Source organism: Cynara cardunculus, assembly GCF_001531365.2.
Source record: "Cynara cardunculus var. scolymus isolate 2C chromosome LG 15, CcrdV1, whole genome shotgun sequence".
Taxonomy (NCBI): domain Eukaryota; kingdom Viridiplantae; phylum Streptophyta; class Magnoliopsida; order Asterales; family Asteraceae; genus Cynara; species Cynara cardunculus.
Genome location: NC_037542.1, coordinates 13,554,807 through 13,573,324, shown reverse-complemented (window position 1 = coordinate 13,573,324; position 18,518 = coordinate 13,554,807). Strand labels below are relative to the sequence as shown.

The 18,518-nt window shown below is 34.4% G+C and overlaps 2 protein-coding genes across 2 annotated transcripts in view; both read right to left on the bottom strand.

Moving 5' to 3' along the window:
* The window catches only part of LOC112527717, a 10,616-nt gene extending 398 nt beyond the window's left edge, over positions 1-10,218 (bottom strand). Inside the window, exons 1-14 of the mRNA XM_025138493.1 lie at positions 9,922-10,218; positions 4,738-4,811; positions 4,541-4,615; positions 4,315-4,393; positions 3,709-3,776; positions 2,915-3,016; positions 2,587-2,676; positions 2,423-2,497; positions 2,284-2,316; positions 2,118-2,198; positions 1,020-1,067; positions 692-754; positions 404-451; positions 1-100 (exon numbers count right to left, since the gene is read on the bottom strand). The exon at positions 1-100 is cut by the window's left edge and continues 398 nt beyond it. Of these exons, the coding sequence (XP_024994261.1) occupies positions 1-100; positions 404-451; positions 692-754; positions 1,020-1,067; positions 2,118-2,198; positions 2,284-2,316; positions 2,423-2,497; positions 2,587-2,676; positions 2,915-3,016; positions 3,709-3,776; positions 4,315-4,393; positions 4,541-4,615; positions 4,738-4,811; positions 9,922-9,964 (979 nt within the window). The 5' untranslated portion in view covers positions 9,965-10,218. The remainder of the gene's footprint in view (positions 101-403; positions 452-691; positions 755-1,019; positions 1,068-2,117; positions 2,199-2,283; positions 2,317-2,422; positions 2,498-2,586; positions 2,677-2,914; positions 3,017-3,708; positions 3,777-4,314; positions 4,394-4,540; positions 4,616-4,737; positions 4,812-9,921) is intronic.
* A 5,303-nt stretch (positions 10,219-15,521) lies between these two features.
* On the bottom strand, positions 15,522-17,719 carry LOC112527954 (probable WRKY transcription factor 75). The gene is made up of 2 exons (XM_025138819.1): positions 17,252-17,719; positions 15,522-15,829 (listed from the first exon to the last, which is right to left on the bottom strand). The coding sequence occupies exons 1-2, from the start codon at positions 17,677-17,679 to the stop codon at positions 15,655-15,657; spliced, it is 603 nt and encodes a 200-aa protein (XP_024994587.1). The 5' UTR covers positions 17,680-17,719; the 3' UTR covers positions 15,522-15,654.
* Between the last annotated feature and the right edge of the window lie 799 nt (positions 17,720-18,518).

Here is an 18,518-nt window from a genome sequence, read left to right as displayed (position 1 = left end):
CCCGAGAACTTGTTCCCTCTTCTGTAATGTTTAAGCCATTTGATGCACCCCTGGGGGTGTTTCTACTTTCACCCACATCTGGGCGGGTCTCTTGAAGAACCTGCAACAAATTCCTAAATGAAAACCTTCATTCTGCAAAATTTCATGACAAAGTAATCCCTCCCGAAAAAAATAAATGTCCACGATGAAAAAATCACAATTTTTTAAAATGTGTAAATGTTACGATTTCTAATTAATAAAATGACAATTTTACACTCAATAGAGGGAGTAATGAATTTATTTATCTCATAACTAAAGGTAGAATTGGAAAGTAAACATTTATTTTTGAAAGCAGACATTTATTTCGTGATATACAAAAACCTAGTAATGTGGACACTTGTTTTAAGACAGAGGGAGTACAAACCTTCAAGCCTGATGCAGCAGAGACAGCACTTTCCAAAGGTCGCTTAGCCTGAAAGACAGGTTGCAGAATACAACCGAGTTAGAGAAACTCAGCCCTTCCAACCGTATACACAAAAATATAGAACACAACTACCACTTTGAAGGCCATAAAGGAAAAACTCGCTTTTCATGCTTAACAATCAGTTGACCCAAATATTTCTACTCAATAGACCCTCTTAGTAATAAGCAAATATTGAAGTGGCATACAACCTAACAAAATTCTCACACTGAACTGGATAAGAGAACATACCTTGGGAGACACTGGGGGGGATAATTGTATTTCCTCTATTTGAACTGGTGGCAAAGACATAGTCTGCAAAGATGTAAAAAGAATAAGATAAGCAAGAAAATATACATTAAAGGGTCATTAACCAAGCAGTACCCAGTCTACGGGTAGAGCCCAGCCTCCCAGAAGATCATGGATTCATACCTCCCCAAAGATGAGTGGGCGTGAGTATATGCTGTATATAAATATCATATACTTCATATATGTACACACACACACATATATAGCTACATCTTACATATGCAGTGAACTGGAACCAAGTAGACAAATAGAACATGTGATAGAAGTTTACCCTTTGTGGCAATTCAAGAGCTGGCCTTGATGAACTGGATGGGTTTCCCTACAAAGGACAAGAAATTGATTAACATGAAATGGTAATAAATTTCTCATTAAGCTGGAACAAATAGTCCATCTTGAGACAATTCTGTCCGTTCCTACCAGCCCAATTACAGAACAAGACAACGAACAAATAAAAATTATTTTGAATAATGTGTACGGAAGGTTGGAAGAAAGGACTGTCCATATTTTAAGAGTGAAACAATAAGATGCATGTGCAATAGAAGGTAAACATTATTATATCACCATGCCAAGCACCAACTGAATATGCCAATAAATGGCCGGATGCAAAAGAGTGACAGATCCAGGAATGAATGAGCTAAAAGACTTATGGCAATACCTGTCTCAAAATGAGTGAGCCTTTTGCTTGGAAAAAGAAAATTATAACATTTTTTAGTGGCACTTATTCGATTACGAAAATCTGATTATTATGAGAAATTCTGAACTGCAGATTTTTAGTTTGCTTTTTGTGGAAGGTATGGAAACAAAAAACTGCCAAAACAGAATTCACATGATGCTTAAAAAAACAAGCTCATATTCTAGAAGAAACCAAAAAGGGACTATGCTCATTTATACAGGACAGAACCAAAACTTTAAGGGCTCAAGTATAGAAAGAAGGGAAGCAGTAATATAGCCAATCATTCAACTCAACCTTTCACATAGAAACTAATCACAAAAGATGGTATAAAAAGCCTTTTTTTAAGATACTCTTTACATATACAATATCAATTTTACCCCTATAGTAGAAATTCACCATCAAAAAGGCCCCCCCCCCCCCCAATGTAGAAATTCACCATCAAAAGCGCCCCAACAGGGCCCACCAGTCACAAGCCTAATCCAACCTTGGATGCAGATTAAAAGCTTAGAGAAAGTAATACAATAGTAAATTTTGCTAGTGGCTTGTCCCAAGTAACTGATATTTGAGGGTAGTAGTTTTCTCCAATTTGAACATGTAGACCCTATAATAGTTGCTAGGGGATTGAATCCTGTGGATATATTGTCCATTATAGAAAGTAATTCGCAATTCCTAATACTAGGAGGATATTATATTTACCTGGATGCGGTCCATAGATGCCTGTTGCTCCATTGTTAAGGCAGTACGTAGCAACTTTGCCACTCCTAAGTTTGTATTATCCTGCAGATATGTCAATAAAGCAGTTTGAGAAGGGCACAATAACTTTAATCTCACTTTGGTACATTTATGCTACAAGAATCAGTACCTGCTTCCCTTCAATCCTACTCAGCTTACTCTCCTGTAAAAAAGAAATTGTTAGCATGTATCCAAGTTCTCTATGAAACACCTTACAAGGACAGAAAAGAACATCTGAAACTGCAGAAGTTAATGGATATGAACCAAACCAGGGAGTAAACTGCATTATGTACAGATTGTACATCCAAAGCAATCAATTTTGTATCTCCTCGTAACGCAGAAACCTATGCATTTTAACAAAGTATTACATAAATCAACATAACGTTTAACAGGATAAGCACAAAGAAACTAGCCAACCTTTACATAGCCGTACCTCCTCTTTTGTAGAAGCAGCAATTTCTGCACACTCATCTAAACTACAATCAACACGATCAATTCTTGAAGATAGATGCCGCTTGGTAGCCTAAACAACATAGGGAAAACATTAACTAAGCCAAAATTGACCTGGCATGAAACCAATCCATCTTTTTTGTAGCTATAAAATATCAACAATCCTCAAAAAGTACCAAGCTGATTATCAATGTATACGAAGTCTTGCTTAAAGAATATTAACCGACAATCTATTGAATATTTATAGACAAGAATTGGGATATAAACCCCAGACAGAAAGCAGTAGTATAAGGACAGTTCTGGTGACTTGCCGCAAGAGAAGAGTAGACATTGTCAAGCTGTTTAGCTACAGCATTTGTTGCATCAGATAAACCACGCTTTGTAGCAAACATCATATCAGGAAGTTTCCAACCCTGAAAACAAGGACACAATGTAATTTCTAGAAAAGATTGTGTATAAGTTAGGTGCACAAAAAGATAATATGAGCAGATCATGTTTGGACATAATGGCATAAAACTTGTAGGACATAACATTGGGGATCCTGCAGGATTGAAACTGACAGTCATTAATAAGTTTAAGTTGGCAACTACAACAAACACAGAGACATTTTTTATCAAACAAGCAAGCACTTTTATACATTCATACGCTGCTTCTGGGTTATTGCAGGCAATATTTACGATCCACTTACTGCAATCACTACATTTTTGGGCAAGGCAAAGTGTTTCCCTTCTTTCCTATCAGTAATACAAGAGTTGGTGCTCTCCATACATGAAGTTTGAGTCGCACACAATGGTTCTCATCAAGTAGCAACATCTTCATAACCCAATGGCAAAGCAAAAGGCACTAGCATAAATAGCTCAATGAAGACAATTGCACCATCAGGCGCTCTGTTTGAAACAATCCTAAAACTCAAAATTCCTAGAAAATCCAAAAAGAACATTTTGACTCCAAAAAACGTCAGATGGTTTAACAAATTATTGAATATTGACAATACCAAAGTTTTTGCCTGTTTGTACATGCAACTAGAACAACTCCTGAGACAAATGACCTGGGCATAAACAGGAACAAGAAGCAAAATGAAAAGTTAGCATGAACTTAATATTACCTTCCACCAAACATAGCCATATCCTACGACGACAACAATGATAATGACACCGTATTTGCCAGTAGCACCTGCATGAGAGCAGAACATATTAAGTATTAGGGAGTGGAAGTAGTACAAATGAGAAGGATCTAAAAAAATCAAGTAAAATACAAATCCTTTCATTGAACCAAAAAAATATCATAGGAAAATCCCATAGCAAACTGATGAACCTATCGTTCAAACTTCCTTGCCTACATGTGAGTATTAAAATTCATTGAATGATCATGTCTGCATACAGGTGCTGCATGAGATGAAGCATATGAACAAAACCAGGCTCATATTGGTCTAACCCAGGCATGACACGACATTCTAAAACGAACCATCAGCAAACCAGCCATGATTATGCACTTAAATTTCTAACTTCCACCGAACATTTTGCTACATGTGCCAAGACTTTATTGTTCATTTAGGTACTATATTTAGAATGCATGCAGCCAGTGGTAGCAACAGTATCAGATCAAGCACTGAACAATAGACTCAGATAGATAGTCACCGTATGTAATATCTGATGAATCCTAAATCAAAAACCAATCAAATATATGCACCAATATCAAGAATTTAACAAACCTGCTGAACCATTAGAAGTCACAATGGTAACAGGTCTATTTGATGCCAGGAGTTGCAGCTCTTGCCTTAAGCTGTTGACCTGTTTAAAGCAAATATAAGAAAACAAACCACTAATATGCCAATATACGACTAAAGCAGAATTGAACAAGAAGTCTTCACATAATAAAGTCAACATATCATAGAACTGTCACATCTACAGAGAATTGTCGGAAATGAACAATCTAACCTGTGCCATTAATGAGTCACTGTGTGGTTTTGGATTTGAACTGGGTTTATCATCTGTTTTAATTATTTTAAGTACCTAGAAAGAGAGAAAGCACAACAACATAAATGACAAGATAATAGAAAACTATTATGGTATAGAAACATATGACTATCAAATACTATGGCTCCAGGTAATTAGCTAGCAAATGTTTTGCTCACCTTCGAAGCACCAGAGAAAAAATCATAGACACTGGGCATGCGTCCTTCTTTAGCAAGCACTGACCCAACAAGGCCTACAAATGATAAGATAATGTATTTGGTTATCCCATATGTGCTTTTATCAAGCAAATTAAAAAAATACTAAAGAGTATATAACACTTGTCATATAGCCGTGTTTAATTGGCTAACATATAGTGCTAGAATCAGCCGAGTACTTGGATCAAAGGTATTAGTTTGCAGTGAGATATTCTAGACACCCTGAACTGATGAAGTTTAGCATGATCTAGTTGAATGACTTCAGTGAGAATATTAGATTTAGAGTTTCTGAACTCATTAAAACTCCATAGATAGCCAACCACACTAAGGTGAGAAGAAACATGGTCTTGAAGCTATACTGTTTTTAGTGTACTCAGCTAATAATATCAGTGTATATAGTATTGAAGACCAAAGCTGCAGGCCCAGCAATTAAAACTTAATTCATGTAGCATGGACTATGCTCATAATGTTAGTGCATACAGTATCCACAACTGCCTATCAATCAAACTTGCCTATGTAAGCTACTGAAAGTTTATAAGTTAAATGTGGCTCCCAGTCCCCATTAAAGAAAGGATAGAACACACTAGATTTCTTCACACACTTGTAACTCTCATGATTCATGAAGTTGACCTTCAAAGCTTTCCCGTCTAATTAATGCCTATATTTTAACCTTCAACCTTAATTTACTTTAAGACCGTGACTTTAAGAAGTCAACTAACTCCTGATGGAACTTCAATGAAAAATAACCAAACAAAGTCGGTGCCAAGATCCAACAAGTTGTTATGCAGCATATAGAAGATCAGAATATCAAGCCAGTGCAAGAAACCTCAACACACCCTTGATTTCAACTCAAATTGACATGGCAAAAAGAAAATAAAATACTAAAAAAGTTCAAATATAAGAGTTCATTTAGGCAAGAGGAGTTCAGAAACCGAGTCAATCTCCTCAAGTTTTACCGCTCATAGCATAACACATCCTTGATCTTTTTATAAAAATGGACTGGACTCTGGTTGTGTGCCCTGCTCCAAATGAGGCTGGAACGAAGAGACTTAACGGAAAATAGGAGGAAAAACATAGGTATAATTTATTAAGAACAACCGCATCTAGTGAGGTTTTCTCAAAGTCGTTAGTTATCTCTGGTTGTATGTTTAATGATAGGAACATGGAAGTTGTGTAAAACGGTGTTTTATTAATAATGTAGTAAGTATTGTTCCTCTTGTGCTTTTGGACAAAATTAATGAAAAAGTCTCCTTCTCATCCCCCTGCTCTCTCTCTCTCTCTCTCTCTCTCTCTCCTCATCTTTTCTTTCATAGGACAGCTACAACTTGTTTCACAACCCCGCCATTGAAGATCCAACTATCACTATAGGTTTTATTGGCTGTTCTTTGGAAAAAGCCAACTTACAACACGTGGTTCTAACTTCCGAAGATGGAAGAAACACACAATGAAACCCTAGATGAAGCATTTAGCCAAATAAAAATGAAGCAACAAGGAGGTGAGGATGAAGGCTCTGGATGCTATGGCCTCCTGCATTAAAGCCCAAATGGTGTTCAAGCTGGGAGATCTGCATTAAGGTCCAAATGCTATGGCTCTAGATCCAGGTTTGAAGAACTGTTCTGCATGATGAAAAGTAAATCTCCAGTTCAGCTAGACATGCCTTACTTGGATCCCAAGACACCACTGTAAGACCCTCAGCAGGGTCTCATTCCCTTAAAGTTTTGCTACAAGAACCTCCCCCAATGCTTCGCTGTCCTCTTTTAATGGTGAAGATCCACATGGATGGGTAAAAAGAGCAATATGTGTTGCAACTTCCAGCTGATTCCTCATAACCAGAAGGTAGACTTTGTGAATGCATCTAATCGCATGGTTTAGCAAAGATATCAGTCTTGCATGAAGGACAAACTCATGATGAACTAGGAGGAATTTACAAGGGATGTTGTGACGAAATTCGGGGCTAAGAAGGATGAAAAAAAACTAATTGTTGACTTAAAAAATCTACGACGCCCTTCTAATGCAGAGGACTATGTTGAAGCATTTGAAGCCACAAGAGCATCCCTCTTTGTGGTTGCATCTCAACTCGAAGAAAGATTCCTTGTGCAGACATCCATCGCAAGCCTTAGTGTAGCAAGTAGCAATGAGATTTAGGGTGAAAGAATGGCAGCTCATCAGCACCCTCATCAGAAACATAAGAAAAAAGACACGGTGCTCTCTAGTGACAGAAACAAGAGTAAAATCCACATAGAAACCCAACCTAGTCAAAGTTGTGTACAATCTAAATCCCATCTGTGTTGGCAAGCCAGATCCAGCCACAGTAGAAGAAAAAAAAGTTTAACAACCCCTGCAAGCAGTGTTATCAAAAGGCAGGTTAGGAGAGCACCTGGACCCATAACACATGCAGGGGTGGGGACTCACCTTGGCTGAGGCAATTTCAATGAGGTGAGCAGCTTGGGATTGAGGCACTTAGTCTAGAAATAGAAAAAAAAAAATCTAGGGCACAATAAAGAACACGCATAACAGGTTCTTCTCTCAACAGCAGCTCGGACAAAAGCAACACGAAAGACGCTTCTCTCAAACAAAAGCAACTTGTGTTCTTCTCTGAACAGCAATTCCAATTCTCCTCATGACAGAAGCAAGTAATGATATCAGTACTTGTTAACATGACGTTTTTTGATTTTTTTTCTGATTCTTTCTTAATGTTCATGCTACCTTATCTCCAACAACAGGTTTCTCTTGATCTTTTTCTTAACATAAATCCTTCTGATTCTTCTTAATATTCTTCTCTAACTTATTCTCTTAGTATAACATCAATAAGGGTGTATTTGGTACGTGCACTAACCATGACAGAATTTATTTATGTTCATTCTTGAGCTTACGAGTTTCTGGTACCAAGGATTTTCAATCTTATTAGTGAAGAACTGAAGATATATTCATATTTATATATATATCATATGTAATGTTTTAAAATTCATGCACCTTGTCTTGCTACTAGGCACCAAAGGGATCTTTGCGCATTGGTGCACCTCAAGCCATGGTTTAAAAAAGCGTTCAAGGCATACCGTTGGGTCATTGACCAACATCTTCCTAAATCGAAACGTGGCGCTGCCTGCTACGCTATAAGGAAATAAGTTGCGCCTTCTCCACTAGCAATTGCTTTTGGAGTAGTGGTAAGCGCTTGGATCCTAACATGTGGTATCAGAGCAGGTCACGGGTTCGAATTCCATGAGATGCATAATAATGCCAAAGGCATGTTGTGCAGCCATTGTCTTCTAGCAAAGATCTTGTTAATGTTGGCAGATGCTGGGGGCGAGGGGGGGGGATTGTTGGGTCATTAACCAGCATCTTACTAAATCGAAACGTGGCCTCGACTGCTACGCTATAAGGAAATAAGTTGCGCCTTCTCCACCAATAATTGCTTTTGGCGTAGTGGTAAGCGCTTGGATCCTAACACATACGCCTCGAGGCACACCTTGAGGTGAGGTGCTGAAAAATCAACTCTGAGGCAGCACCTCTCATGGGTTAGTTGAGTCGTACGCGTTGAGCCATTAAGGCTGGCCTTGAGGCGCATGAGCCGGGGGTTATAAATTAGGTTTTAGAAATTGACTTGTTGATTTTACTTTTTATAAAATAAACTCATTTTCTTGTTCGTCGTCTCCTAGTTTTCATTTGTAATGTCCAACGTCTTCGCTAGTCTCCCAAATTGAAAAACTATCACGCATATATATATTTTATTTCCCACTTCTCCAATTTCTCATTTTGAAGAATATATGGTAGACATATGTATATGTGTTTGTGTGTGTATATATATATATATATTATTTTTTTCTCCGGTCTCCCACTTTGTATATATTTAGTGTGTGTGTATATATATATCCGCCTCAGGGCTTGCACCTCCGACCGCCTTGAGAGAAAACGCCTCGAGATCCGATTCCGCTTTTCAAAAACCTTGCTTCGAGCCTTAAGTACCCACATCTAGGAAGTACCAGCACCAGGCACACCTAAGACCACAACAATTACACCATCCCAGATTGACTGAGGGGCAAAGTGGGATTATGTTGTTTTTGTGAGGATAGATACTCCTAGGACATGTATGCTTTGAACCTAAGCTTTAAACTATGGCAGTGATGACAATGACGAGAAGGTGACAATTGAGTGGGCCAAGAGTGAATGCATAAACCCTGATGTAGAATGCAGAAAAGGGAGAGGGATCTCTACATGACATGTCAGGCAGGGTAGGATACAACATTCTCAGTAGAAGGTATAAAATAAGGCTTCGATAATTTTGCATACAGCGATTTCACCCATAACTTTCTGGATGTTCTCAAGGCTAATATCATGACTGTAAAGTGGAGGCATCAAGGCCCATGGTAGTTCCCACTGCTAATGGTAATGGGGAAGTATTGTTGAGCACGCAAGTACGTAAGACCATCACACGTAAGATACAAGGTAAGAAAATTTGCACTGAGGTTGGAATGATGTATTTGACTGGTAGTGACATGGTTCTTGGAATTCAATGGTCAGAAACTTCAGGGTCCATACACATGCATTTCAAGAAGAGACAGTTAACCATCTTGACCCCAATGAGCAGGCAAAAAGGAAAGTAAGTAAAAAGGTTGGTGTAAGTTCGATTTATATCAGCCGCTGCCTTCCAAGATACATGAAGAGCTGTCGTGACCTGCAAGTAGTCAAGCTTCTAATAGTTCAAAGCGTGGAACTAGCCACTCCCAAGGAAGGTGCTCTTCACATATTACTAGAGCATTATAGAGCTGTGTTTCAAGAGCCCAAAGGGATCCCCCACACGCGTTCATAGCCAGGGCCCAGGAGTGGAGCCAATTGACATTGATTCATAACATTCACATGTTATTCAACTCCAATTTCGATCAAAAACCCAAACCAATCTCAAACCCTAACAGCGATTATTCAAATAAAAACTGCAACATAACCCAATTCTATAGTTTTCCCCAACACAACTACGTTCGGTACTCGCATAAACTAAAAGAAACCATATATTAAATCTCCATCAATTAATAAGTAGTAACGTTTTAACTGATTAAACGTGCAAATATACAACTAACCGAATACTGGAAGAAGAATAAAAAAACGTCAGAAGAAGCCGTTAGGTTAAACAAGATGACAATCAAGAAATCATACCAGCTCCAATGATTATCGTCAACTTCCCAAGAGGAAGAGCCATGGTCGGATCGATCAAGTAAATGGTATTATGCAAAAATAATGGGCATCTACGTTTGCTGATAATAAATTAAGATGGTTTGGAGAAGAAGAAGAGTTCAGTCTGATTTCTTTGTCGTCTTTTTTCTCTTATTCTGTTAATAAATTGACCCTCTCAGCCGAAACCAAACCCTAGTTCATGATAATCTCGAAGGGTTATTTGATCCCCTAACTGCTCGGACAATTCCAGTAATCCTTCCCTGCTTAGACTCTTAACAATTATTTGGTTCTATTTTCCCCTTTTCTTTATGATAGTAATCCAAGAAAATCAACCCTCTACTAGTCTATCTCTTGGTGCGCAAGCCCAACACCACCACCCTCACGGGCTCCAATCCAACCCATCTGCAACTGCAATAGATATGTTTTTTTTTCTTTTTTTAAGTTTATATTTTCTTTTATATCTACTAGAATGGTACCCGTGCAACGCAGCGATATACATCTTGATTTTATTGTTTCGTTTTATATTTTGTGTCTATCAATGTTATAATGCGACTTTATATGGTTTTGAGAAAAAAAATGTTTTTATTTTTTAATGAAATATAAATTTGAATATATTATAAAATTAAAAAAAAACAATATTAATATCAAATTAATTATTTAAAAGTTCGTTTTTATGTAATTTCTTTAATTCAATTTTATTTTATTATAATTTAACGGAAGTTTAAAAATAAACTAATTTATTTTTGGTTTAATAAAATAATTTATTTAAGATAATAATTGAGTATTTTGTTAGAACTCAGTGATTATCTTAATTATGTTTTGGATTTTTATATTTAAAATGATATGTTTATCCTCTATTTGATTATGTTTATCTGCAGTTAGTTACACGAATTTAAACATGGAGTTTTAATAAGTTGTACTTATGCATAATTTACTTGTAATCTTGAATTTTAAGTAATATTTTATTCTTTGTCTCTGTCGATGTTATAATACAATTTTATGTGTTTTTAAAAAAACAATAATGATTTTATTTTTGAATAAAATATAAATTTGAAAAAAAAAATTATATCAATGTTAATATCAAATCAACTATTTAAGAGTTCTCATTTTTTATATGATTTCTTTAATTTATTTTTTATTATAATTTAATTTATGCTTAATAATGAAATAATTTATTTTTGATTTAATAATCTAACATTTTCTAAAGATAATAATTAAGTATTCTGTTAGAGCTCAATGATTATCCTAATTATATTTTAGATTTTTTATATTTAAAATGAGATGTTTATCTTGTATTTGATTATGTTCATCTGCAGTTAGTTACACGAATTCAGATATGAAGCTTTAATAAGTTGTACTTACGCACAATCTACTTGTAATTTTGAGTTTTAAGTAATATGTATTAATAAACAGTACTTTACGCATAAAAAATGGTTTTTAAGAGTTTTTGTCAAATGCTTTATAAAAATGGTTTTTTAAGGGTTTTTGTCAAACCCTACCCGAACCCTATATTCTTATATATTGCTCAATATCAGGGTCGGGTTCTATTTATTTTCGGATATCCAAAATACGTGGCATTTTCGGTTCGGGTTCTGTCGGGTTAATCAGGTTTGCACACCCCTAGTTGAAAAGTCATAAATAAACACAAAATATTTTTCATTCATGAAATTGATTATGTCAATAAAAAACTGGAATTTTATACATTCTTTAATTTATTTTTATTAAACAAAATAATGTTTCGAAGAGAGATCTTTTGGTTAAAAGGATGTACTCCCGTGTGAATCTTTTATTTCAGACAAAAAACAATAATTACAAAAGAAAAATAACATCCTTGTGCGAAATACATGTCTTCCAAAAGTTTCGATATGCAAAATTTTCAGTTAATAATTTTATCAAACAAAAAAAACATCGAACTCATCATTGATAAAAAAAAAATAACAAATCTCAATCCATGATGCAACTCAAAACACAAAATCAATAAGATTTTTTTTTTCAAAGTTCATAAAATGAAACAAACTTAGGGGTTGTTTACCAAAAACTTTCCCGGTAAACTCTTAGGGTGCGTTTGGTTTGCGGGATTGGAATGGAATTGGGGGGATTTGGATTTGAAATCCATTCCAATCATGTGTTTGGTTTGTAGGAATGGTAGGATTTCAAATCCAATGATTCATTTAAAATCCCGTGAACTATGGATTTCAAAATCCTTTGAAAATACATGGGATTTTAAAATCCCATCCCCGTGGGATTTCATCTTCTCGTCTCCATCTTCTCCCACAGCTTATCGTTCCTCCATTGATTGCTCACCATCGTCGATCTCGTCTCCATCTTCTCCCACAGCTTACATCGCTCCTCCATCGATTGCTCACCGTCGTCGATCATCGTCTCCGTCGGTGGTTGTCGCTCACCGTCTCCGTCGCCTTCTCCCATCACTCAACAGGTTTTTCCCCTTTTCCCCTTTTCCCCTTTTCGATTTCTGTCTAAACTTTGAACACAGATTAGGTAAAATCCTTCACTTKTGACAGATTAGGTYGAAAATTCTAGTGTAATGGTGGTGATAACTTTGCCATACATACAGTTCGATGATTGCGTAATACTTTAGTTGTCTTCACTATATACCCTAGTTCACCCTTCAATGAAGATCTGTTTCTTGGTGTGCTTATGGATGATGCTTATCCAAATCCAAATCCTGCAAACCAAACACAGGAATGGATTTTAAATCCTAGGAATCCAAATCCCATGGAATCCAAATCCTTCATGGGAATCCAAATCCCTCATAAACATTCCTGCAAACCAAACGCACCCTTAGGATAAAGTTCAACGCTATCACTTACTTATCGGATTTTAGTCAACAAAGACAACATTGTATGCACTATTTACCTGGTAAACACTAAACGTGGTAAGAGTTGTCTCCCTCACTTATTGGATAAGACTTTTGGTCTTTGTCTTCCTCTTACTTGGTAAGATTCTTAGTTTTTACCATATTCATATGGTAAGATAATGTGACTTGATATGCGTTTACACGGGTAAGGGACACCTTAGTTCATGATTCACCGTAAGGAAAAAAGTTCAATTTGTATTTTATCAAACAAATAACTCAATTCTTGAAATTTGATAAAAAGAAGTATACAAATTCTAGAATAAATAATACATTTGTTCTTATAAATGTTATTGAAGTAATAACAGTCAAGGATAAAGGTTTTTCATTACAACTTGAAACTTGTTTTCAAGTAGGAACTCGATTTGGTTATAGTGCTACCATATATAACATATACGTATTTAATCCAAACACACACACATACACACATATTTTGTACAACATCCTGCTATTTTTTTAAGTAAACAAAAGTTACATCATATGAAAGCAATGTACTTTAAGTTTTCAAGTATAGAAACAAAATGATTTACCTAATTTTTCACAATTTTTATTTAGCTTAAATTAAAAAGTGTTCATTAAATGATTAACCTTTTATTTTATATAATATGTTTTATTTATATAATTATTATTTATACAACATTTAATATAATTAAAAAACTTTTATTTTTTATTTACATTGTATTTTATTAGTTTAACATTTTTTTTTACAAAAGTCCATACTAATTCTTTTGGCAATCACAAAAAAATTATTTTAACTTACAAAAAAATATAAATTTTAAGGAAAAAAAAACATTACAATTTAAATATGTAGGTGTATGGCTTAATGGATTGTATAGCTTATAAGGTTTATCCGCTCAGTCATAAATAGTCGTTCGGTTGTGACTTATTCGATCAGTCGGTGACTTAATTGGTCAGTTAGAAGCTCTGATTCTTTTACACTTAGCCATCTAATTTCCCCAACTACCTTGATAATAAAGAATCATGTTTTCAAAGATATTCCAATTCACGCTTCCAATGCTTTCAAGTTCCAAGCTTCCATTCATGCTTCAAACGGCTTCTTCCAAAGAAATCGGCGCTCTTCCTAGGGTTCTCCCCATGGTTTTCGATTTCTTCTTGGTGGTTTGTTCTTCCTATGGTTTTCGATTTCTTTCTATGGTTTGTTCTTCTGGCCTACGGTTTCTCCCATGGTTCTCGATTTCTCCCTATGGTTTAATTTTCTAGTTTTTCAGTTTACTTGATTTGATTAGGTGCGGTGTGATTTCTTATTGATAATGGTTTTTAGTCCTTATGATTTGATGAAAATTTCATTTTTCGTTCTTGATTTTTATTGATTAGGTTTGCTTTTTCTTTCCGTTTCTCTTTAGAAAAATATACACAAATAGAACATACATACATACATGATACATATATATATATGTTGGGGTTCCCAAACAAAATCTTACCCATTCATCATCTTCTTCCTCCCCTCCGCCACCCTCCCTCTTCTTTTCTTCTCCCGACCACCCATCCCCTCCCCTCCCCTCGCTGTCACCAACCACATCCCAGCCTACATATCTCGGTCTCTCGAGTTCCATTAAACCATCGATCATCTTCGTTGAAGCACGTACACACACACTCACACATACTGCTTCGGACAAACACACACACACACACATCGACAATTGTTTATCATTTCGTTTCATCAAATCAGAACTGAAAGTATCATTGATTTTTCTTCATATATCGGATTAGAACGGTATTGTTAAAGGAGAAAAGAAGGTAAAAGCTTGCCACCACCATTGATGCATGGGGTCTTAGCTAGGGGTTTATTAGCTCTGATATGATGTGGGTTTTAGTTGTAGGTGAGTTTTGTGTTAGGTTTTTTTTCTAACAATTTATTTATGTACGCTTGTATGATGTAAATTATTTAAGCTATTTAAATGGGTCATTATGTTAATCTAATTAATATTAGTCCATGGGTTTTTATTTTAAGAGGCACAATTAATTAGGGTTTAATGGGAACCCTAATCACATGCCTATAAAATGGTTACGGTCCAATATACCAAAGCACAACAAAACGGTTCTTAAACCCCATCTACAAGATATCGGTCGTTTGGTAAAGAACATTGAGGGCTTCGGTTGAGGAAGATCATCACACCCGCTCGGTTCGTTCATCGTCAAGTTCCACCTAAAGAAGATGATTGATCAATGGATTCAAGTATATGTCGCATTCGTTTCTTAATGATCAATAATATGGTTCGGTCCTTTAATTTGGATTGTTTTGGGTAAAAAGGAAGCAAAACCAACCAACCAACCAACAAACAACAACGACTTTGTAAAACAAGAGTGACCAAACGAAAGAAGTTTTAGTTTTTCTTATGGTTGAATTAAGTGACTTATTTTCATTCAGCACCCAAAAAAAATTTGAAACTTCTTTGATAAATAAGTTTTAGCATTTTAAATATTTGTAAATAAAATAAAAGTATATCATAACAAGTCAAATATATGTACAATATAATACATGAAATTTGTAATTTATAAAAAGTTATTACCATGCAACTTAAACATGTTACATTACAACAAAAGAAGGAACATTATTAGCTAGATTTATTTTTCAGGTTACCTTCCTGAATAACGTTATAATAGTACTAGTTTTTATTATGATGACAAAATAATGACACATAATAAAATCTAGAGGAATGAAAGAAAAGAATAAACGAGTTTATACTTAGATTTTTAAATATCATCTTCGTGTTATTAGAAGGATAGGTAGAAAGATGACTTGGCATTTTTGTAAGTTTTTTAGGGTTATGATTGGTACAATAAAACAAGACACTAGCAATAATGGGTTGTACATTATTTTAGCGAGAATAGATTTGCATCTGTGTCAAAATATGCTCAAAGTTATCGGTAGATTTCTCAATTGGATGTGAATGCATTCCTTCGTACGTTGTAACCACAACTCCGTCATCATTTGATAGGCGTTGAACTTGCTTCTTGACGTTGCATCCTTGATATGTACAACGATAGTAGTTTCTGTATACGTATATATAAAATGCAATAAAAGAGTTTAGGATATTTAGAATAAGTTCGATGTAAAAAACAAATCACTACAATAAAACTGGTATGTTAGAACTTTTAATTAAGTTTATAGAAGCAACAATTATACGTCATTTTAAGGGATTACAGTAGGTTATGATTATGACAAAATTTGACAACCTAACAGGTATATGTTCACAATAACTACTTAATATAAAGAAATTGAAAAATCTAATAAAACTTAAACAATAAAACGACATAAAAACCAAGTTAATAGAAAGTTAAATTTGTTGAAACAGAAGTGCAACCATATATGTAGTTATTAGTTTTCCTCTGTATCATAATTTCTTTTTTACTTGTGTCACACTCCAATAAAATCAGGTTTTGGCATCGTAATAAGTTTGTTATGACACTTTTATGAAGAGAAAATACGTTATATTAGTTGTTTTATATGACATTATTTGAAAAATATATATCATATAAACACAAGTGTCTTATAAAAAGATGAGTTTATAGAACACTTTCTCAAAAGTATCCTATAAAATTGATAATCCGACACTCTGCATTAGAAGTGTCCTAAAAACTTGTTAAAACATCCAAAAAAAGTCATATAAACTTATTACAACACATTTAGATATGACGTTTTATTTCTTGGTTCTATAAATTAAGTCTATTATGACACTTATTTATTGATGACATCTTATAAACCCAATTTTGTTATAGTCACATTTAGAAATTAGTGACATCTTATAAACGAAATTCTGTTATAGCGTCAATTAGGGGTCCTCACATATTCCATACAGTCATTTTGGCTTAATGACTTCACGATTAAGCCGAAAAGGATCAACACTCTTGTATGGCTTCACATAAATATTCATTTTTATTTTAGGATAATGAAATAACATTTTTATGCATGCAAGTTTATTTTTGCTCAACGATTATTAATAGCAACTTCAAATTTTAGTTATCTTGTCATCAAATTATGTACAACATGCATGCATGCATCTACACACACATATATATGATCATATATATTTATACATTTTAAGAAGAATATATTTGATGGTGTTATAAAACATGACTATTAAAAACGAGTATATATTATTTTCATAAACTTATTTTTCTTAATATTAAATTAGGGTAAAATTAAATTGGAACAAAATATTAAATAATACAAGATTGGTAAATTACTATACTACAGATTCCAAATTAAAACACTAAAACATTTCATAATTTTTTGATTTTCTACATTTGAAATAATTAAATTACAAAAAAGGTGTTTTAATGAATTAATCACGTACATAAAACAATTTTTCTTTGTTATAATTAACCAAAACATATACTTCATATTAAAAGGTAATTTATTTTTGATTATTTTCAAAATTAATTCTTAACAATTTTTAAAAAATAAAAAAATACCTGGGGAATTTATTGTTCTTGACGGCCTTTTGACCATACTTCCTCCATCTATAACCATCATCAAGTATATCAACTTGGCTCCTCGTTTGAAAAGCATGTTTGGGTTTTCTGATCTTCTTCTCTCCTTTTCTGATACTACTCTTCCCTGACGCCATGTTCAGATCGTCGGTTAACCGGCTGCTGGTCGGCTGATCAGCCACCATGTCGTCGGAACTTTCATACATCTGAATACCATCTTTCTCCATTAATCCAACCACCTGCTGCTGCTGCTGCTGCTGCTGCTTACTGTAATTATTAACATGTGAATATTCATCGTTATTCATCATGTTTAACGATAAATATGATGAAGAATTGATAGCAGCGGCTGGTGGTGGTGATGAGGTTGAAGATGATGTGTAAGAAAACATTCCACCATTGTTGATCTCCATTTGAGAGAGAGAGAGAGAGAGATGAAATGAGATGAGATGAAGAGAGGGACGAGAAAGGTAGGTCAATATGCTTTTATTGAATAAACGAGGGGCGGCTACGATCACGGCTAAAAGACAAAATTAACACCAGTTATATTGGTCATATTTATGGAAAACTTGCTGGTTTTTTTTTATTATTTGGAAAAATAAATGGTGAATATTTAATTAAAGCATGTCGTAGTGTTTAATAAAATATAATATTGTTTATTTATAAAAACATATAATTTCTTCCATTGATGGATACCTGAATGTTTGTTTTGATATCACTACCATAAAATTTAGCTCTGTTCTATCAAATGTTTATTCGGATATAAGCGTTTATCAAGTCACTTTATTTTACTGAATGAATATGACAAGGTCTTAAAATCTTATCTGGTAAGAGCAAAGGCAAGACTAGAAAGTCTTACCCGGTAAGTGAGGACGATAACTCTTACCATGGTTAGCACTTACTGGGATCAATTGTTGCATACGATGCGTTTTAGTGAATAAAATCTTACCTTATAAGTAAGTGATAGTGTTGAATTTTACCGATAAGTGTTTACTGGGTAAGTGTTTAGGTAAACAACCCCTTAGCCTGTAAGAGAGTTTAAAATATTTATGTATTTTAAAGTAAATATTTTATGGAATATTTTTACATGTTTTAATAAGTTTTTAAGAACGTTTTTAAAATAAAATGTTATATAAAATAACTAATATAATACTTTGTTTTATGAGCGTGTTAAAAAACTTGTATGTCAAAAATATTCTAAAGACCTATTATAACACTTTTAGATAAGATGTTTTTATGTTTGTTTCTATAA